At 37.0% G+C, this 23,729-nt stretch overlaps 1 protein-coding gene across 1 annotated transcript in view; it reads left to right on the top strand.

The window, feature by feature from the left end:
- erfl1 (Ets2 repressor factor like 1) overlaps nt 1-23,729 on the top strand; it is an 81,002-nt gene that overhangs the window by 25,636 nt on the left and 31,637 nt on the right. Inside the window, exons 3-4 of the mRNA XM_051920638.1 lie at nt 6,725-6,806; nt 13,916-14,150. Coding sequence (XP_051776598.1) covers nt 6,743-6,806; nt 13,916-14,150 — 299 coding nt within the window. The 5' untranslated portion in view covers nt 6,725-6,742. The remainder of the gene's footprint in view (nt 1-6,724; nt 6,807-13,915; nt 14,151-23,729) is intronic.

The raw sequence follows: 23,729 nt of genomic DNA, 5'->3' as shown, positions 1-23,729 counted from the left end.
TCAAGTAGTAAAATGTAAAAATGAGACCTGAACGGACAGCAGTGAAGATACCTCTGGTTATGAAGTTAGCCCTTTATGTATTGTAATAAAGTTTCACAAGTATGACATGTATTCTGCGCACAATAATTTTGTGTCATCAAATGATCTTAAAAATAACAATTTTTAGGGCACTTTACTGGGTTGTGTGGTAGAGCAATTTCTTGGTAAAAAAACATTTCAGTCTGGGAAGGGTTCTTTGCATATGGAATTGTTTCTTTGGGCTTTGAAAAGATCCCTAATATGTGAGCAAAAACAAAAATTGTTAATGTATATTCAGCAACCTGGTGGAATTCTAGCATATGTAGACAACCTAAACTTAGCTTCTGTTATTGTATGCAGCAAAAAGCCACCGATATTTCACAAATCTGTTATGTTGCTTTAATTTTTAAGAGTGCAGGGCAGATCATTTAAAATTTAACAATAGTGCTCAGATAAGCTCTTACATTCCCATGAACCTGATCAGAAACAAGCAGGTGACAAAATAAATGAATGAATGGTTGACACAATCATTACTTCGAAAAGTGTTGAAATCTGTCTGACATGAAATGTCAAAGAAAATCCACTGATCAAAAATCCTTAAATGTAAGAAGAAAGATATCTACCACAGAGAAGAAGAAAAATGTATACTTTATTGTGTCTTTTCCAATTTTCATCTTGTTAAACCCATTTTACATCAAACAATTCAGTTCAATATTAATGAATTTTCTATTAAATGCATCTCATATGAAATTTCCTTAGAAAAATAAATAAATAATTAAAACTCTTATGCCCACTTAATCCAAGTCAGGATCTCACACTCTAAATATAAAGGTGCCAGAGTGGTTCTTCAGAGCGATGCCATAGATGAACCATTTTTTGCTCCATAAAGATCCGTCCAGAAAGAACCTTTACTTAGTTAGATTTGTAACAGGCCCATACAGTAAATAACCATGACGAGATAGTAACAGATCTGGGAAATACCACTGGGTCCCTGATTTTAAAAGAACTCGTGTTGCATACAATGAGAAGGACTAAGTCCTTGTTTTCTTAATCTGCTATTGTCCTGCTAGGTAGCCTATTGTACATGAAAGATTTCAGGTTTTTCTAAATATTAAGAAAGTTTTTCAAAGCACAAAGAACCAAATTCATGTGCAAAGAATGCTTCCCAAAATGAAAGGGTACTAACTGTCAAGCAGTGGTTCAATGAGGAGCCACACAACCCAATAAAAAACCCTAAAAATGCTGTTAAAGAACCAGCGTTTTTAAGAGTGTGGGGCTTGAAGCTGTCCCTGCGGCGTCAGACACCAGTCAGGAAAAAAAGTCCTGCAAGTGTCAAGTTAACTCTTCTAGTGTTAAAATTAACACTGGAAATGTACAAATTAAAACACTTACACTTAAAGTGTTAATTTATAACACTAGCAGTTCCGCAGTGTGGATGAATCAGTCCACTACAAGCCTTGAAACAATTACATAGTTATTTGGCGTATGTGACAAAACTGTACCATTTCTCTTACGCTTTCATTTGTATATCGGCATGCAGTTTTCTATTGCACTCTGTTGACGGGTTACGTATATTAAAAAGTTCTGTGTTCATATCATTTGAAAAAGAACCGTAGAGTGGTAATATGAAAAATAAAACACTTTAATTCCATTTTTTTCTATTCATGTTAACAGTTAAACTCTATTGATTCATGAAACCTGTTGCGCTTTGCTCAAACCCTCTCTTCCTTCATGTAACTACGTTCTACTCCAAATTTCCAAACGAGTATAGTGACGGCTACATTCTTACTCAATGAATTAGTGAAAAGGAAACGTGGTAGAGAGTCAAAACAAAGTGTAACCGCGCAGTTTAGCGCTATACATTAATTCATAAAATAATCCCACTTACCTAAAAACACACGCACCCGAACACACTTTTAAATGTGAAATTTGGCCCTAGACACACAAGACTAACAAGCAGAGATTAAACAGCGGCACACTGACGGTAGCAGCCCTCTCTCCCCCCGCGCTGCTCTCCGGGTCCGTGTGAAGCTGTTCCGCCGCCGTCTTTGCGGTTTGATCCTGATAGATATGAGATCAAAGGCGCTCTCTGGCTATTAGTTAGAAGGAGCCATTGATCCCGCTTCGATCGCGGAGGCGCTGCCCTAACATGCGCAGGTCTGCGCCCCGAGCCGAGGCCCTCTGCTCCCGACTCGGATCTCCGATGTAGCCGCGGGTTATGAAACAATGAGGCAGGAGCCAGTTAGACAAGCGCGCAACCCTTTCAACTCGCAGCAAAGCGGCCCGCTAGATATCCAAATCGATAATTAATGACAATGAATAATTTACAATATCGATTCTTGTTTCAACGCGGTGTCCCTTTAACTTTTTCCTCTCTTTTTAACACTACAAACACCCATCACATAGGAATGTACAGAAATGTAATTTGAATTTGTTAGCATTGAGCTTCTTGTGAATATCACTTATAAGGCAAAGTGAAACGAAAAATATACGGTAATATGAAATATATGTTTGGAACACGTACAGAAAAAAGTACTGTCATCTTGTTTGATCAACTAAGAGAAAAAAAATGTTAACTTCCCCTTTATGGAACAAATATCATTGTGTAAAACAAATATTCTGAGCATACTGTACTGAAACGTTAAAAGAGAAACTGAAAACGTAAAATATTAACTCACGGGAATGTGTCACTCTTGACTTTCAATGAGATTTATAGAAATTGAAGAAAAATACGTTATAGCAAATGAGATGAAGGTGGACTAGAAAGACAAAACTACTGACCAACTATCTGACGTTTCGTAACTTTAAAACCCATGACACATATACGCGCGGAAAATGTGGACTTTTTTTCTTTTTTGAGAAAAGATTCTCAGACATTCTTTCCTTGTTTAGATTCATTCCACCTTTTTTAAGCTTTGTAACAATTTTAAAGCAAGTACCTTCACTACTTGCATGCATTACCTGGTTGTGTTTGAAAAACTATTTAGAAATTAATAACAAACTGGTAACTCTTTCACAAATCTATTATTCTATCTGTTCTTATTATTCTGCAAAAGACAGAAACCAACATACTTGTGACCAAATAAAATTTCTTTGCTAACCCAACTTTCACATCTTCCGAATGTGGCAGAAACTGAAATACCTGGAGAAATGCCACGATCACAGTTATCAAAAGCCACATAAAGAGCGGCCAGGATAGGATTCGGGCACAATTTTCTGCGTCATAGTGTCTCGTACATATATATATATATACATATATAAGTTAAATCAAGAAAGCCTAATATTAATAGAGTGTGATTCCGCAGAATTTATTCCTGGAATTAAATCTGGAATTCAATCTGCATTTACCGACGGGTTATGTGAAGTTAGCTGGTGAATACTTAAAAGCATACGTGGAATGCAAATATCGCAATTTTCATTGGACACTCTAAATTCGTCTTAAATTCCAGACGGACAGACGGAGACAACTCCATTACCTGTTCCTTACTGGCTCTGTATGAGTGGGTGTGAGTGAATACATTGAGTTTTCCTGCGACATATCTGACTGCTTGTCTGCTGTCATTGTACGGACAGACTCCTGTCAGCGCGACTCTATATTCCAGTAAAAGAGGTCAGATAGATAGATAGATAGATAGATAGATAGATAGATAGATAGATAGATAGATAGATAGATAGATAGATAGATAGATAGATCTAGGTGGTTCAAAATGAAATGGAAATTATCCAACTAATATAATGTACCTACACTAGTGGAAGAACTACAACTGACAGCATTATAACCTAACCTAACACAACATTAACATAACACATCTCAATCCCGTTTCACGGCGGAAGGCGGAAAATCACTTGAGGTTTTGCGGGTAGCATTGACTCCACTTTTACACTTTGACTGTGTTTCTCGATTTGAGTCACGCCAGACTTCCGAAAGCCAAGACTTAACAAAAGTACACTGTGACACGTTATTCGAATATTTTTACATGCAATTCGGTGTATTAAAATATTTTCGCACTCCTCCGAAATAATGAAAGGAGCAACGAGGGTAAGGGTGAAACTGCCCATCCTCACCAGAGCTTTGTGATCACAGTACTTTTCAATAGCTGCAGTCTGGCGTGTGAGATCAAACATCTCGTAAGACCGAGCGCTCTGATAGTTTGTGTGTGTTTGTGCATATTAAAACAGCAAACATTACGTGAGATTGTTTAGCAGTTTGGCACATCATCGCTGCGACTTCGAGTTCTAAAGTTCAAACCGAGTGCCTGGCCGTTGTCTGTGTGTTCTTTGCCAGTTCCCCCAGTGTTGCATGTGTTGTGTTTTCTCCAGTGTTCCTGTTAGATTAATTGTCGATTCCTAACTGGCGCTGTACGCTTTGGCACTAAGATGTACGCGTGCCCTGTCCACGGTTCTTTTCTAATCAGAGCACATCGTGGCTGGGATAGGCTCTTGCCCCACATGACCCTGAATTAGATTAAGCGGGTTTGCGAATGTTATTTTATTTTTTATTTTTAACAGTATCTCATGAAAAAATAACTTCTTGACAATTGAAAGTTCGGCCCAGTATATTTGTGGGTCCAATGTTACTTGATTCAATCAGAATGGAGTGATGAAAGATACGGAACCCAGAAGAAAAATAACGCGAAAACCGCTCTTAATATATACGGTGTATTACAATACATCCAGTTAATATAAATATAAACTGTGTCCAATTGCCCTGCTTTGTCATTCGACGGTGAAAAGATGGAAATTAGACGGAATGAGATCCTCCAATAATGAACTAAATGTATGAAAGCGAGCTGAGGAGGCTACTAGTGGTTTGGAGGGGCTGCTTCAGGTTCAGAGAAGGTAGGCCAACTGGATAAGAGTGCTGTAGTCTGGTGAATGTAAGGGAGGGGGGCTGCGAGCGCCTTGCACCGCTATATTCCCAATGCTACTTGTTATAATGTTTCTCGAGGTGATGGGGGAAGTTGAAAGCCCTGGAAAGCGAAATCAAAACTAACAAGGAAATCATTCGTGCCTGTTATCTCCGCGCCGCCCCCGGGGGGGCTCGCGGGGGACTCGGCCGCTTCCTCTTTGATTTGTAAAAAATGCATTACCTCCGAAATCAAACGGAAAATTACTGTAAAGAGAAAAGACACAGAGAGAAAAAGAAGAAACCTATGTCCTGCACGGAGATGAAAACATATATTGATCCCAGCCCAAGAAATGCAGAGGGTTAGCGGGGAAGCGAACGAGCAGGCTAACTGCACGCGAGGAGTTTGTGTAGATTAAGACGAACAACTAAAAAGCATAAATCACGTGTGCGCCCCGCAATTGCGTGACTGCGCTCTTCAGCGCCTGCACAAACCTTTCAGTTGTCAAGTAAGGCACCCTTCGTCCGAACTTGAGCGACCCATTCCGTCTCTGCACAGGAGAAATTTGATGATGAAAAGGAGTTTTCTGAGATTTGTTATTATTGTAAAGGGAAATAATAATAAAACGAAACGCCAGATATACAGCATACATACTTAAAAGCATATGCTTAAAATATTTCCAGTGACATTTTATTGCCAGATCCCTCTGTAAACGGCCTGTAAAAAGGTTTTTGAATATATCGTGGAATTGATATGTATAGGTATACCCCTGTATGTACATATGTGTGTATGTATGTATACACACATATACATACACACGCATACTATAGTATACTATGTATAAAACATATAAAAAACACAGCTTTCTGAAAAAACATGTTTTCGTTCAGTTTGCTGATTTATAAAAAGTCGTTAATATTATTATTTGTGCATCCCATCTGGGTTTCACTTTATAACAGTCAGACTGAGAGAGAGAGTTCTTCTTTCACTCTATATTGTAGGTTCTTAAGGCACCTTAGCAAATTTCAGAATGTAAAATTACAAGAGATATCTGTGCACGAGATATAATTTTACTCATACAAAATAACACAATAGCCTGGTAAAATATGTGTATATGCGTAGGGGTGGGGAATATTGTTATCACTTTGGATTGGCTAGAGTAAGGGATTATCTTGGCAGGCTTTGACATACGTCTTCTAGGTAAATTAATTAATTATGCTCTACTCCCTCTGTTGTCGCCCTGGCTCTGTGTCACATTGCAGCGGAGTGAAAGCTATTCGCCGTGGGCTGCAAAGTTGCGACTTGCTTTTTCCATCTGTTAGCTTCTTCACGGTAACCAGCCTATTTGACTGCAAGCGGAACTTCGTCTGGCAGTGGATCCAAAAACAAGCATTAGGGGGCCGACTTTGGAATGTCTTTGACCGACCATGTCAAGTGCAGTACAAAAAAAAAGCGTGCTGATGGTGAGGTAGCACAAGAATATTACTCACAAGTTTGATTATTAAAAAGGAACTAATAGTAAAACAACAGCATAAGCAATGGGATACACAGTCTTAACTTGTGCAACTGGTCAACTATATTGTCCTTAGGACATTATTATTTTATTAAAGAAAGCTGTTTTAACTTTTTCCCTAGACAGCTTTGGTGCTGCATTAACTGTGTAATTATGTTTCTTTGTTTGTTTTTAGTTATTTACTTAGCTAATCTCTAAGTTAATTTTATTAAGTTCTGTTTTTCTGTCACATATTAGAGGTTAATACCTATGGTGTGATTTATGCTGTTTTCTGAAAGTTGTTTTATTCTGATAATCAATCAGACTTGCATTTTAAAGATTCTAACCTTCTTTTCTCTTTTTCCAGGTCTGCTTTGCGTTTACAATGGACTGTAACTGTGTCAGCGACCTTCTCCTTAACCCTCCTGTCCCAGCTCTCTGGACTCCAGGTAAGGGATTTTATAAAATGCCATTTATTCAGGAGTATAAGTTTATTAAGACAAACAAGTGAGAAACACAAATCACTGCACACAATTTGGTGAATGTGATCTTCAGAGTCTGCATAGAACTTTGAGGTGAAGAGTTTACCATCTTCTGTCCAAAGCTGGACAGAATCTGCATAGGCGCATGGAATGTTAAAGCTTTCTGATGATTAATAAAGCTACGATTCCTTTTGATTTACTTAATTACTTGTATTGCCAGCTGCATTTAGTTTTCCACAGGGTGAAATGGAAAGGCTTCAGGCCAAGCTTTAGGAGATATATGCCTTAAAATACATATTTAAAAATAAAAGCAAAATATTGGTCATTTATAAACGTGATAATGTGAATAAATTGGGGCCTTTGTGTCTAGGAAATTATAACTATTTTGCTATGAACAGCTGTGTATAAAGAGTTTCAGTGATAAGGTCTGTTCATTTTTCACAACTTGTAGAGAATGTATTAATATAGCATCAGCATGACAGAAATAGGGTCAGTATGGCAGCACAATTTAGTGTCCTGGGCCCTACCTGTGTGGAGTCTGCATGTTCTCCCTCTGTCTGCATCGGATCCTCTTGATGCTCCAGTTTCCTTCTACTGTCCAAAAGACAGGCAGGTTAGGTGAACAGGTGACTCTAAATTAGCCCTGGTGTGTCTGTGTGTGCGCGTGTGTTCGCCCCCTGATGGACTGGCACCCTGTCCAGGGGTTTGTTCCTGTCTTATGCCCTCCACTATCTTAGATAGGCCCTAACCGTCCACAAGTGACCCTGGTCTGTATTAAGTGGGTTGGAACATGACATGACAAGTACTTAATTCCGTGTTTGAAATTTGAAGAAATCGATTCAAAACCAAAGACCAGACTGCAGTGGTCATCCACAAATTTGAAGTAAACCAAACCATTTTAAAATATAAAAAAACTCAAACTGAAAAATCTATGATTTTGACTTTGAGAGAGGTCTTCAATATATTAAAAGTATTGTGTTTTCAGTCTTTTTTGAATTCAAACTGAAAGACAACAGAAGTCAGGTCTCGAACCACAAAGCAGTTTGCTCCTTATAAAGCGAAGACGGCAAGTATTTAGCATCCAATCCTAGTAGATTAGTAATGCCTGCACTTTAACAACACTGGGGTCTGACTGTGACGGATTAGTAAAGTCGGTATCTTCATTACTTCTGAGCATGGTTGTGAGAGATTAAAGAGGCCCATACCTTTAACACTGGCCTCTGATTGTGATAGATTATAGATGCCTACACTATTACCACCTTGGTGCCTGATTCACAAAGATTAGCAAAGACTTGCACTTTGCCATGTTGGAATCTGATTCTGACAGATTAAGTAAGCTGCATCTTTACACAATGGGGTCTGATCTTAAAAGATTCATGTCTGCTACCATGGCACTTAAACATGACAATTCACGGAGGTCTCTTACTTTCATTTATCCTCGTGTGGTTTTAATAGTTTGATGACACTCGAGTTTGTACAATATTAGAGTGTTGCTGACACTTAGTGGCATGTTTCACACAAATCTCAGTTGGTTCATCTTGTAATTTTTTTTAACAACGTGTTAATATACAATGTTGCAATACTTCAATTTTTTTTTAGCATACACTCACATAATATTTACTAACAAATCATCCACTGCAAGTAATATGGAGCTCTATTAAATTCTTGTGGATGAACATTCATATTTTCCATCGTTTGCTTGATTAAGGTTCATCAAAAATGTAAGGCATATAACACAGAATAGTCTTTAGATAAAAGTAAAACATTGTTTCATATAATGTACACTTTATTTGTGAAATTAATACTGATTCATATCTGTGTTTTGAGATATATTATATATATATATATATATATATATATATATATATATATATATATATATGGTTGAAATAGTTTACTGTCAAATAAATGCAAAGAGTACTCGACACATGTTTCGCCCTCATTCTGGGCTCATCAGGCATACAGTAAACTATTTCAACCATTCTATGATCTGCTCCTCACAAACTGAGGGCACCGTGGCGGATGTTAGCAGATTGCTGGCCAACCACAAGCGTTACCTGGAAGGTAACCACCCATACAATCAGATTGTGACACAGACTTCGAATGCCGTGAAATATATATATATATATATATATATATATATATATATATATATATATATATATATATAGAGGTATTATTTGAACAAATAACTTACATTTTCTATAGTACCTCCTTTATAATAAAGTTCACTAGGACTAATGTAAAATTCTTTACATATACCTTTTACAGGTGGATGATTTGCTGGGGTGGGTCATATTAGGGTTACACCCCACTGCTTTTCAGTTCACAGTGAAACTCCTTATCTAGGTTAGGTTAGGTTTCTTTATTTAGTCATGTTTACACAGGAAAACATGAGTGAGCCATACTTAGTGGATGAGTTACACCATAAACCAATAAACCTTCAAACATTCAGGGATATAATCAATTTAATTTAATTTAAATTGAGCAGAAACATTTTAGGAAATACAACAAAGTCAAAAAGATGTTGCAGAAGTGGCAATGTTTTCAGCAGAGGGATTGGTTCAAGGTATACTTAAATATATAGTGCAGGATTATTTAATCCCCAAATGCAGATGAAACAGGAAATTATGGAGATCTCCTCAGTAGATAAGAACTAAGAAAAATATTCCAAAAGAAAAACATGACTATGTAATATGTTGAAAACCTACAATTCTTAGACTAAGCATGAAGTTTATGAACACATGGGAACAAATGATAAAATTGATACTGAAAAAATGAAAAAGACTGTTAGAGAAGAATATTTTTAAAAATTACTTGATCTTGAGAGGTTCTTTCACTATTTTGGCAATAAGAGAACACTCAAATAGGAGGTGAAAGTATATTAAGAACAATTTGTGCACATAAAATATATAGAAAAGGACATATTAGGTCCTCTCAACTAATATATTTTGAGTTTTTTAGAAACATTTCATTCTTCTGACCACTTGGGGTGCTCATCAAACTCACTCAATGACTCTTATATCCAACTACCTAAAAAAGATAAGGGTATGTGTGTGTCTGTCTGGTTGATTTTATCTCTGTCATCCCAACAGATGGCACACTACAAACACTTGTAGTAATGCAATGCATGTCCTGCCTGGGTAAGTCTTTGAGTTGTGTCTCCATCTTTCATGGGTCAAGAGAAGAACATGCTTTGAGGTATCTAGGGTTCTTCATCTATTCATTTGTGTTTTCCCTGTGCTCTGTGCTTGAATGTTAATGGGAACAGGAAGCATAAACTGTTACAGCACATTAAAGGCATAAAACGGAAATATTAAACAATCAGAACATTGTAGAGAAAAAGAAAGGAGGGTTATAAGATTAAAAAGCTAAAGTCAAATAGATTTCTGAGACTGGATAATAATTTGTCAAACATTTTAAGGGAAGATAGCAAGGATATATCAGAGGTCTCTGACCTAAACTTCTTTTAAAATTATTGCACACTGGGGGAAACACTAAAGGAATAGGAGCTATTTAAAAGGTGAACAGAATGAAACTTCTGATTTTTAGTGTAACATGACTTCTAAAAAGCAAATAAAAACTTATACTAAAGAAAAGACTGAGGAACTTATATCAACAAGTCAAGATGATACGTCAGCCATTCAAGCTGACTTTAAATGAGTGAGGTTAAGTATTAACTAGCAATCAAAGTAAAAGAAGTGACGTAAAACACAGAAATGTATGGATTGCAAATTGAAATTAGCATTAATTAATGTTTATAGTGCAGGGGCCCCCATTTATTGAGAAAAGGTTCTTTTACTCATAGCCACAGCTTAAACCCCAATGCATTAACATGCAAACCCCACCAAAAACCATTTAAACATTAGTTTGTCATTTAATGGTGGTTTCCATTCTTAAATCAAAATGTGTCACAGGCACAGGAAAGACAGAAAGACATTATCATCACTTCAAAGGCAAGAAGAATTCCACACACTCTTCTCAGTGTGCGTACTTTCAAGCTTTTTCAGTGAAATTCTGGCCACTTGGTGTAGTGGCTGCTTGAAGTTTTTATAATAAGATAATAAACAATATGCTCATAATATATTCCCTTGATGTTACTGCTTCTGTTTCTAAGAGGAAATATTCTAGTAGTGATGTGCAAAATGATTAATGTGAAACTGAATTCACAGAAAACTCAGTGTTTCACTTAGCCAAAAAATTAAAAAAGCACAATCATGGAATAAATTGCGTCTTGGTGATGTGAACGAGGTTCATAAATAGAATTGATATGACAGGTTTGCAACAGATTACATGGATAGTGCGGTTGCAGAAAAGAACCCAGGTAAACACAGGAGTGTGAACAGGAATTTAGGGAACAGGATTCGTTGCTTTCCACCCCAAAAAACCTACAAAACCTCCCAGAACTTTAGTATCAGTGTATGTGAGTTGAAACTTTCCTGTTTCACTCATTACTACAGTCTAGTAAATTTGTTTTTCTTTAGCATATATTCTTAAATTAGCTAAATTCACAGTTTAAGCCTATATGTTTTCTTAAACATTTCTGAGGTATTGCATGTATGCTGCTTTTCTATTACAAATCAGATGACAGAAAGTGCAAGAAGGCCCAGACTTATTATAGGTTTGGAGGTATGAGCTAAAATAAAAGATTAAAGAAGCTGATCGATTGGTTTAAAATGTGACATGACAAATACAACTATCCATTTTCCAACCCAGTGAATCCGAACACAGGGTCACGGGGGTCTGCTGGAGCCAATCCCAGCCAACACAGGGCACAAGGCAGGAAACAATCCTGGGCAGGGTGCCAACCCACCGCAGGCATGACAAATACAGTTAAACATTATTTTAAAGAAGAATGTAGGGACAAAGATGAATGTTAGTTAAGGATATATTTTCACAAATATTGCTAAATTTGTCTTCATGTAGATAAGATGAAATAAGACAACAAGCATTGAAGAAAATAATAGTATTGAGGGGACTTTCATATATTTTGACAATATTTTTTAAAAAAACTAGATGAATCGTAAGAAACAAAAGAAATTTGACAAATGAGAGGCAATCATTCAGTTCAACAAGCCTGTTTGTTTAACTAATAGTTAAGCTGTCCCAATATCTCATCCACATTCTTCTTAAAGATTCTCAACGTTTCTGCTTCAGCTTTACATCTTGGTAGTTTGTTCCACAGTCCCAAAATTCTATGTATAAAGAAGTGTTTCCTAGTTTCAGTTTTAAATGTACTTCCCCTTAATTTCTGCTGATGTCCTCGAGTATGTGATTCACCCTTAAGCTGAAAGAATTTTGTTGGATCTACTTTATCAATGCCTTAGATGATTAGAACTTAGTTGGATATGATGGGCTGACAGTACGGTTCCCGTGAAACATTCCACATGGTTATCTGTTGTTATGTCTCCAACTCCCATTTGACCTTCATGATAGGTGAGCAGCAATGAGTACAATGGTTGTAAACAACTTGATCATGGCCATGTAGAAATATCAACAACATGGAAGCAACTATCCAGGTGACAGAACACTAAATCAGGTGATATCATCAAAATAAAATTAAAAGAATTAGCATGAAGAGAGATAAAAGTTACAAGCAGATTTTTTTAAATTTGGTAAGGAAGAGAGATAGGCATGCAGAACAATAATTTTAGCTGAAATTCCCATACAGTCATTGGCAAAACAAGTAGCAGTCACAGATGTAAGGTAACAATTCACTCTCCACAGAGAGTGGGAATTGCCAGCCAATGTTAAGCAACATATCCCTGTAGGTGATCTTAAAAAATGATTTAAGTGCTGTGCTGTGGTTTGTCACTTGACCTGCTAGACTTCTTGTGGTTTTGTTCCTCTTACCTCTCAGATTCCACTGGACAGATGTTAGAACCTTATTGCATCCATTGCTCCCAGCATCATCCTAATGTCCCATTCTCAATTTAACACTTAAAATATGCATGAGTACTATTAGTAGTTTTGGTAGTAGAAATTGAATTGTCACATGTACATGTTGCAGCACTTCACCATTATGTGAGAAGCCACATTACCTATCTGGCCAACGATACCAACATCCTGTTCCCCTTAAAGTTCTCTCAGTTGGTAGTGTAGCTGGCTGTCACATTATCAAGGTAACTGTGGCGTGCAGTAGTAATAGTACAAAAGTCTAGTGGTCACTGTAAGTGCCAATCTTAGAAAGTTAATGCTTTAAGTTAAACTCATATAAGTGTTTGCTTAATTTGAATAGAATATATAATTTACTCTCATAGCTATAGATTATGGAACAGCCTTTTAGCCCCTGCAGTTAACATGAAATAGTACCTTCTTGGTTGTAATACAGAGTGATAATTAAGCCAGTTTGGAATTACTCTCATTGCTAGCATGAACTGTTTGTAAATGGGATGGCATACAATTTTCTGACTATTTTAAATGGTTTGACTGTATGACCAAACTTCGAGAAATGAAGGAACATAAAAGCCTTAAACATAGTTTTCTTTAAACAAGGACTTTTCTTTACTTTGCAATACCACATTTTCTCTGCTTTTGTGTGAACTTTTACTGAAACTTTTAAAAAGGAAGATATTTGGTCTGTGGAATTATTTCAACATGTGTCACACTATTGCCAGAATCCCATGAAACAAACTAAAGCTGTAGAACTTTGGTAACTTTGGATAAACGCAGCTCCAGTCACTCTAACTTAATCATATCTGGTCATTACCTTTCTCTGGAAGAAGTGAAACACACACAAATACAATTATCTGCATACTTTGCAATGATGTTCTCCCAACCAAACTGGACTAACCATTTTCAGAGCAGCTATAATACAACTGAAGAGAATGAGTTCCAATGGCTTTTAGAATTCACAAAGGGTCAGAAAAAGACTTATTGGCTATAGCTGGCAATCTCATTTACTACGAGAACTTTGGACAAACATCATCATAAAATCTGGTGTTGACAAGTGCATGGGTATTAAAAATGGTTTTCATACACCTCATCAGAAAGTAAATCAATTCTAACTCACTATTCCTCTCTCCCTTCTTTTTCTTCTTCTCATTCTCCTTCTTATTCTGCTCTTCACATGGCAGGGATAGCCTTCCCTGACTGGGCCTATAAACCTGAGTCAAGTCCTGGCTCAAGACAAATCCAGTTATGGCACTTCATCCTCGAACTCTTGCAGAAAGAAGAGTACCAGAATGTGATCGCTTGGCAAGGGGATTATGGCGAGTTTGTCATTAAGGACCCAGATGAAGTTGCACGGCTGTGGGGAATTCGGAAGTGCAAACCCCACATGAACTATGACAAACTCAGTAGAGCACTCAGGTAAGTGAATTGACGTTTAGAAAATGAAAATAAAGACATAAATAAGGATAAAAGAAATAAATTATATAGTATACAATGAAGCTAAACATTTCTTAGAAGACACACAGGTATGTTGTGATATTTAAGATGCTGATTTAGATTTGGCAGATACAGAATACAGGTCATGGAAGAGAGAAGAATATAAAATAGCTGCATCTTACAAGCCATTTACAGAACACATAAAGGCTTTTGATGATTAACAAGCATTCCCTATAAAAGATATAAAGAATTCAAACGCACATATTTTCCATCTGTTTTCCAAACCCCTCATTGTTATGTCAGGGCTGTAATGAAGCACAGAAAACTGAAATAGTCACAGCGAGCAAATTGAAACTTCAAACAGAGAATGAGATGATTCGGAATTAGGCTTCAACTGAGTGGATTTCTTCATTAAATACAAATCTCTGTTTCCTTCTATTTATTTTCACTTAAAACATTTATTTTTGAGGAGTGTTTTTTTTACAGAACATATGTACAAAGACAATGTTATGTTGTTTGGCATTATTCATTATTTAATTGTACATAAGTAAATCCAGCCCCTTGAAAGCATTATACACATACATTTTTGCTGTAGTCATTCCCAACAAACAAAACATATTCCTAAATTTATTCCCACTAATATCTCCATTAGTGTTTACTTTTCGTAAACTTACCAAATAAAATTTTAGCAGTACTCCGTAGTAAACTGGCACTAACCCAGTGCTGCCAAAATATTCTCCAAATTGTAATATATTGTACCACATAAATGAATTTGTAGTAATAAAAGACATTATCACAAATGTTCATGGTGCGCCATCTGTTGGAATGGAAAATGAAATGCATATGTCTCTGTTATATGCCATTTATTATGGAAGTCGTAAAACCTTTATTAATATTTGTGATGCACCTTCTGTTTGAATGAAAGAGACATAACAACCAAACAGACACACACATATATATCCAAGAATACGTGTCTGTGTATCTATGCAATATTTTTAACATTCTCGTTTTAAGCATAGGAAGAATGAATGAAACAATAAATTTAACAAGTATAGAAGAAAATACCTTACCAAAACTACATGCTAGCTCTAAAAAAAATGTTAGATCTCTATATTAATAAGTGAAGCAACCAAAGAAGAGATAAGCATAAATGAGTATATGCTTGGGAACTTCCTTTCAAAGAAATGTAGCAGATGCAGTTCTTTTCTTAAGACTGACCTACAGTACATAATGAGAGATGAGTAGAAATATCAGAGCACCCAGTTTCAATAAATAGGATGTAATAGTAATTTAGGATATAAATAAAATGACATAAGGCATTTGTGCAGCATACTATACTGTATATGTTCCTTTCCAATCCCCTCTTAGTCAACAGCTACTCAAAAGTGAAAGCAATAAGCATCAGATTCAGTGTCTCTTTATACCTCAGACTCCTGTGGCATCTGGTGATTCTTCAAAGGACTTCTCCTCAAGCAGATTTGTTTATATAACTTTATGTTGTGCTATCAAACCCACATCAGAAACTTCACTGACACTCGCTGCACTGTTACTCATCTTCAATTATTTCTCAGATCTATCAGTTTTATGATTTTCTACTCCTCCATTTTCAATAGTTGTTGTATCCTTGTTAAGCCCTCGGTTGGGTGGAGAGTTTCATGGCTGCAATGCAGTCCACTAAATGGAACTCTCAATAACACTAATGCCTTTTGGACATTCCACCTCCAGGTTTGTGTTCAGGGGCATTGAAGGAAAATGGAGTATGCAAGAAAAATATCAAATAATCTAGTGAACATACAATTGTTTGCAATTGGACTTGGAAGCCAAGATCTCTTATGGATTAATACAGTTTTCTGAGAAACTAGGATACATGGAGACACTTTCTTCTCTTTTAAATATTGGCTGCATATCTGATCCTTTCAGTTGCAAGTACAGGATATCAGCTGATTACCATTGATGCTTCACAATGCTAGATGTCCTGGGTTCAAATATGATCATGGTCAGTGTCTCCATAGAGTTTGTATATTCTCTCTATATGCATGTGGGCTTTCTCCATGTATTCTCATCTCTTCTCACATTCTGAGGATGACTGCAGATTATTCCAGTGTGTGTGTTCTGTGATATACTGGTGTTTTGTTCTGCCTTGTGCACAATGCTGCCAGAGTAGGCTTCCATTCTCTGTGATCCTCTACTTTAACAAAAAAGCTCTGAAACTGAGTGAATGAGTGGTTTGTGCTCTGTGGACACATACTGGCAGAGTCGTGTCTTGTGAAGATCCATACTAATGTTGTTATGGAATTTATCATGATGGGTAGCACAGCCAGTGAGCCCATAAACCTACAGCAGTCAACTCAAAATTGGAGAACAGTGGGTTTTTGTATGTGTGCATTCTACAAAACGCTGGTGTCCTGTCCAGGACTGCTCCTGCCTTGCACCTCATACTGTTGAAATCCCCATAATCCTTATCGTTCTATAATAGGAAAAGTGGATTCAGGAAATGAGTAAATGGCTTGAGGGATGATGATTTCCAGACTAAAATTCTCTTATAGACTGAAGGTGTTTCTGATTGGAGATAACAACAGAAGCTCAGGCACTAGCAATACTATTTCTGGGACTTTTTGACTGTATGATTTAACTATGGTACTTTTGGTTTTTACTTCACACACCTTTGTACAAAGGGGCATACACCAAGACCACTTTACTGGGGGCACCCATCTTACAGCATCTTTCTTCTACTGTTTACTCTCATGACAGTCTCAATTTACAACAACGTAACATAAAGTTTTCAAGATTATAGGAGGCTAGATCCAATACTGGTATCAATGAGCATAAAGCAAGAACAAATCCTGGAACGGGACATCAGCACATTATTTGTGTCACACATATTTTTAACAAAAAGATACATAGATATGAAACTATGTACACAGAATGACTGGACATGGAATTTCAACACGGGATGCTAGATTCATGAAGCAGCAGCGCTAACCACTTTGCCAATGCGTCACCCCTGGAAACAGCATGATGTCCAAATTGTAGCAAAGGAATTTTGTCCATGTCAACTTTAATGTCACTAAAAAGAATGTTTTGGGTAGAAGACAAGAAGTATTGTTTCCTACATCCTCCTTCGCACTTCCATGTTTACATGTGCTCTTTTTTGCAGCTGCATAAATCACGTAATCAGTGCCACACCTGTAAAAGTAATTTATTTATGTCTTTAGGTCACATCACCACAACAGAGTGCAGTGCATTTTTTAAAAATGTCACCATCTGCATATTTTCCACCCGAAGACATGCTAAAACACATCGTCATACACATTACCATGTGTTCACCCCAGGAGAATGTAGTATTTGGAAAATTCACTGCTGCCAATCCCCTCTCATTGCCATTATCGAGAAACCTTCTTATCCTAGCTGAGGATATGCACACTTCCAGTGCACAATTCCAATGAGTTTTTTTCACTAGAGATCTTTATTTTAAACTAGCTAGTAAGTTAAGGTAATAGAATACATTTTTATATATTTGAAATCTTTTGCATTACATGTACCCTCAGTGTTCTTCCTGAGCCTTTCCTCAGTTTTCCTGTTTGTCTCAAACTCTCTTCCTCTCTCTATCATATTTCCATAAAGCATAATTCTCAGACTGTCATTTTCAAAGTGCCTTGCTTGCATCCTGTCTGCTCTTTGACTACCAGCAATGCCACACAGGCCCTCAATGCCCACCATGAAAACATCATTCATATTCTTGTGAATACTTCCCATCTTTGTAGGTAACTCTCAACATTCCTCCTATGCCTTTCCTCTGTATCCTCCTACGTCTCATCAAGTTTTGGCAGGTTTTGACTAAGTAACCAAGGTGGAACTGACCAATCAGACCAAAGCAAAAATTGTCCAATCAGATTGCTTGGAGTGATCAGACACAGACAGACAGACAGTAGTGTTTTATTATATAGTAGATACTAAATGAGAGGAAGATGCAATGGGAATTATTACAGGAAAATGCTTCCAGACAAGAACTAAATACCTTATTTATTGTATGAAAGGCACACATTTTGCTGGAAGCGAAACATCATTTATTTTGCTCATTTTTTGAAGCGAAAACACTGCAAATTCAGTTGTTCATCAATTGTTTTGCTCATCACTACTTAACACACAGAGAGGCACATACTGTGTATATACAGTGTGTATATATATATATATATATATATATATATATATATATATAAACACACACACACACAAAATTAAATTTTTAGCTGAGCCCTTTCTCCCTGTGTATTGCACACACATAATTTGTTGGCAGATGTACATTAAAAAATGACTGGGGGATGTGCATTACTTAATAATGTGTGGTATTGACTAACTGTAGACATTGATGAGGTCCGAATGATTTCCAGGATTTCTTCATACACAGTGGCACTTATGTTTTGTTATTATAAACTGTAATATTTATTTTTCAACTAACTGCTGTTCTCTTATGATCCGTTGTTCCTGTTTCTACATCTGTAACGCATCCTTTACAACATGTACGACACACCAGGCCTGTGTTTTCTTTATTGATTCAGTTGCCTCGTGGGCACCTGCTGTTCCTCCTACATTTTCTTAACTAACTTGTTTGTCTTCTGGTCAGTTTTCCTGCTGTGCTGGGACTTAACCCAGGACTGCACTGATTCCCCAGTATTTGGGATCATCTCACATGATTAGCAGTAGTAACTTAGGTCGCATGAAATTCTCTCATTCAAGACACCACTGGAAGTTGACTTTCCCCATTTCATGACACAAACCTTTGGTGCCTAATGACTTCTAGTAGCTGTTAAAGTAAAACTAAATACTGGAAGCTCAATTTCCTTTTATTGCTATTTTTACAGAATCCTGAGTGATATATTGGAGGTTAAATGTAGATTAAAGCATTGAAAGTATATATTGTCTTGTATGGGCACCAATCTCCCAATTTATTAGCAGTAAATCCTAGACAAGCGCAAAACACCAGCAACTGTTGAAAAGTAACATTTCATATTTTACATTCAAGCCTGTAAAACCCAGTGTCTGTTAAAAAGAGAACATAGTGCAGTTCTGGCATTAAATAATTGCTTATGATTATTTTAAAACAGACACCTTTTGGAATTTTGATGTGATTTGGTGCTTGGTAACACTAACAAACACTTGGTAAAAAACAAATATCTGTCTTTCATAAAACGTGTACATACATATTTTATATATACTATATATATATATATATATATATATAAGTACACACACACATATTATATATATATATATATATATATATATATATATATATATATATATATATATACTCAGTATATGCATACAGACACTCCTATACACATATATCTCTCATTGCAGTTTTTTAAGGAAACAGAGAAATGGACTATACTAGGTCCCTGGATTAGATATTGCAGTGGTCTTCAAGTGCTGTGCTTGATGCCTGCAGGTTTGTGTTCCACCCCAAATTGTTACTTAGAAGCCAATTATTGCTACTACAGAAAAAATTCTTACTCAAGGAACATATTTTCAGTTCATTTTAATTGACTCATTTTGGACCATTAATTGCTTTGCTGAGTTTTGAAAAGGTATATTGTCCCTTTTTTTTTTTTTTTGTTTGTTTTGTTTTCTTACCCAGCAGCCAATTAACTATTAGACCCAAATGACAAATAAGCCAGCAGCTCACTGCTAACTTGGTCCAGTTTCTGCCTGTGTGTGCTCATTATGAAGTATCTGCTTCAGCAAAATACCAAATTTGGAAAGACATGCAAGAGGATAAAGTGAAGGATCTGCTCTGGGACACAGATTATTTGGAATGGGCAAAATCTACAATATAAGAAAGACCTGATACAGCAGAATAAAAACACTAACCAGATAACAGTTAAGCAGTTGTATTGGAACAGAAACCTGCAACCATCGTGGCCTACCAAAATCATACTTGAGCACTCTTACCTTAGGGGAACACTTATTAACCTCCTTAGCATTAGGTTTACACTCAAAAAAAAGAAAAAATGTAATTACATGTAACAAAAACATCCATCCATCCATTACCCAACCCGCTCTATCCTAACTGCAGGGTCACGGGGGTCTTCTGGAGCCAATCCCAGCCAACACAGGGTGCAAGGCAGGAAACAAACAATCCCAGCCCACCGCAGGGCACGCACACACACACCAAGCACACACTAGGGACAATTTAGAATTGCCAATGCACCTAAACTGTATGTCTTTGGACTGTAGGAGGAAACTGGAGCACCCAGAGGAAACCCATGCAGACACAGGGAGAACATGCAAACTCCATGCAGGAAGCGAACCCGGGTCTCCTAACTGCGAGGCAGTAGCGGTACCCACTGCGCCACCGTGCCACCCGTAACAGAAACATGTACATACCAAAAAGTTAACATAAATTCAGTAGGAAAGTTATGCCTAGTCCCCACTGCTGTAATGATAGAGATTTAGTACACACCCTTTGTGTGACACATTTTGAAACAGTAACATACATTTAACATCACAAGTGGGACAGTGAAAGTGTGTTTCTTTGCACACTTATCTTATTAAAACATCTAAGCATGGAAGTATGTGTATCTGTCTGTTCGGCCCGGAAGTGTGAGGCTACAGCATGAAGCTCAAAGAGTCAGCAAGGCGGCCCCAAGTTAATGAGTCGGAAGAAGAAAGAAGTGCGAGGCTACAGCATGAAGCTGAAAGAAAGCGACTCCATCGCCAAAGTGAAACTGCTGAGGAAAGATAAACGAGAGAAAAACTCGCTTAGCTGCTGATAGACAAGGGGGGCGAACACGTCCACAAAACAAAACCGCCGACTCTGCATTTCAATTTTTTTTCTGACAATTTCAATAGTTTCTAGGAGCCTGAGCTTTTTACAGCACAAGCTTACACAGCCAGTATCATATAATAATCTGTTGCATATGCGAGTGAGTATGATGTCAGTGCCCAATCCCCACATGTCAACTTGCCCATTGTTACTTTCTTGTATATGTAGTATAGAGAAAGTATAGTAATCTCAAAAAAATATGACCTCGAGATTTTTATGAATCTCTACGTTTTATGCGCTCTTGAACATGTTTTGACCATTTTTGCATTTATGTCTCTGTGTGTCTGTACGGAAATATGATAACTTAAGAACGCTTTAGTTTTCTATTAAGACTGGCAAATTGGCACTCATCAATCTCCTTAAAAAAATAACTAACTATAGTTGGTATACAGAAGTATATTTCTAACATTTGGTATGGATCATTGTAACACATCTGGTTTATTAAAAGTTTATTTCCTCATAGGATTGATGTTTTAATGGGCATCAAATTTGTGTCTGTACCTTTTTTACCCAGAACCAGGGATTTTCTAGAGTTTACCCCACCACTTTGATTGACTAATAACATTTCAATATGCTTTCTTGACAGATGATGCTGTGATATTGCTGAAGCAGGTTTATCTGTTAAACAAATTATCATATTTCAACATTTAGGTGTTAGTTATTGTCTTTCTTAAGGCAAATTGTGTTCCACAATTGTTTTAAGCCTTGGTTTTTTTGTAACTTACTTTTAGTGATTTAATGTTTGTGAAATTTTCTTCATTGTGCTGGTTCTGAATTTCCATGAAAGGGTTATTAATTCATTGGTGAAATTACACAATTTATAACTATATATAATTTATCTATGTGTAACTGTCGTACTGTAAAGCTAAGTGACTTGTTCAGGGACAGAAAACATGTAGAATGAACTTCCACCCTGGATATTAGGAGACATTTTTTTCTCACATTAATAATTCTCCGCTGTGTATTTGTTTAAATGTTGCCATTTTTTGGTCCAGTCCTCTTACTTCAGCAGTAAAGTTGTTGTACTGTTTATAAACCTCATCACTCTGTTCATTTTCAAACCCACTTATTTAGTCTGATTAACAGTAAACCAGTGCCTGTCCCAGCAGCAGTGGGCACAAGATGGGAACCAACCCTGGACAAGGTGGTGACCCATTGTTGTGAACACTCCTACACTTATACCAGTTTAGACTGGCCAAACAGACATGGTGAGGACATGCCAACTCTACTGAAGTAGGACAAAAAGCCCAAGTCACACCCAGGCCTAGTGGAAGTACGACATTTACATAAACGTGTTACACACCGCTGACCACCACTCTTAACATTGCACTGAAGCACTCTGACTTGTTGTATTATATGCCTTTGGATTTTCATAAGTCATGTTGGTTATGTGCTTATTTAGGCTTTAAACAGCTGTGGTACAGCATTTTTTGCAGTAGCTAATGCTGCCAACTCATAACTCCATTAGATATGTGGCTTGGGGTCTTTATGTTAAAAGTTGTCATGTTCCCACCAGGTTATTTTTTTGGTTTAGCTCTATTACCTTATAAATTGTTGTATTAGGTTACTTGGCCACTTGTAGATGTGTAGGTGTGTGCATGTGTGGGATTTGGCTTGAAGCCATGCGGACTTCTTGTTGTATGGCCTTACTTTATTCCCAGCTGACAACATGTATCACTAAATCAGCAGAGTTAAATGAGTACTTCAAGTCTAAATAAGAGTCCACTCATAGATGTGCATAAATAGGGGAAGATGATCCATACCTATATGTACCTGCTCTTTTACAGTGTATGTAAACAAAAGGAGTTCAGAATAAACCAATGTTTCAGGATGATTTCCACCTTAATGATACTACATAAATAATCACAAGGTTTGTTAAAGATACTTACGTTAAGGGTACTGCTGCTTTACAAGTTCAAGGACCATGACTGGTATAGACTGGGTAGAGTTTGTATGCTCTTCATCTATCTATTCCTTAGATCATCCAGGTTCTTGCATCATCCAAATAAGCTTGGCAGATTTGCAGTCTTAAAAATAAAGGTGACAAAATGGATCTTCAGAGTGATGCCATATCAAAAGAACTTGGATTCATTTAAATCCATAACAAGCTACATAAATAGCCATGAACAGATGATTACAGATTTGTGAAGATTTCTGTTTTGTCCACATATTACATGCTTAACAATAAAGGTGCCAGAGTGGTTTGTCACAGCAATGCCATAGGGGAAGCACTTTTGGTTCCCAAAAAACCCATCCACGTGAAGGTTCCAGAAGCTTATTGAGATTGGTAACAGGCTCCATATAGTAAATAACCATGAACAGATGATAACAGATTTGTGAAAAAACAATCGGTCATGATTTTAAACGAATGCTGCAATACCACGGGCTTAGTCCAGCATACAGTAAAGATTTTAGTTTTTTCTCTGCATATTAGGAAGTTTTTTAAAGCACAAAGAACCAACTTCATATGCAGAGAACCCTTCTCAGAATTAAATGGTGCACAGTCAAGCAAATGTGCTACACATCCCCAATAAAGAACCATGAGATGCCATTAAAGAACTAGCGTTTTTAAGAGTACATACCATTTCAAAGAGAACCAATGTAATATGTGAAAGACCTCTCCCCAGAATGAAATGATTTTTTGTCACGCAATGGTTCAACGGGAAGCACACAACCCAGTAAGGCGCCATTCCGTTATTTTTAAGGGTAAGTAATGGGGCCACTAAAGGATGGAG

Source organism: Erpetoichthys calabaricus, chromosome 17, assembly GCF_900747795.2.
Source record: "Erpetoichthys calabaricus chromosome 17, fErpCal1.3, whole genome shotgun sequence".
NCBI classification, from domain to species: domain Eukaryota; kingdom Metazoa; phylum Chordata; class Cladistia; order Polypteriformes; family Polypteridae; genus Erpetoichthys; species Erpetoichthys calabaricus.
The sequence above is the reverse complement of the archived record's forward strand: the minus strand, read 5'-3'. Positions and strand labels throughout refer to the sequence as shown.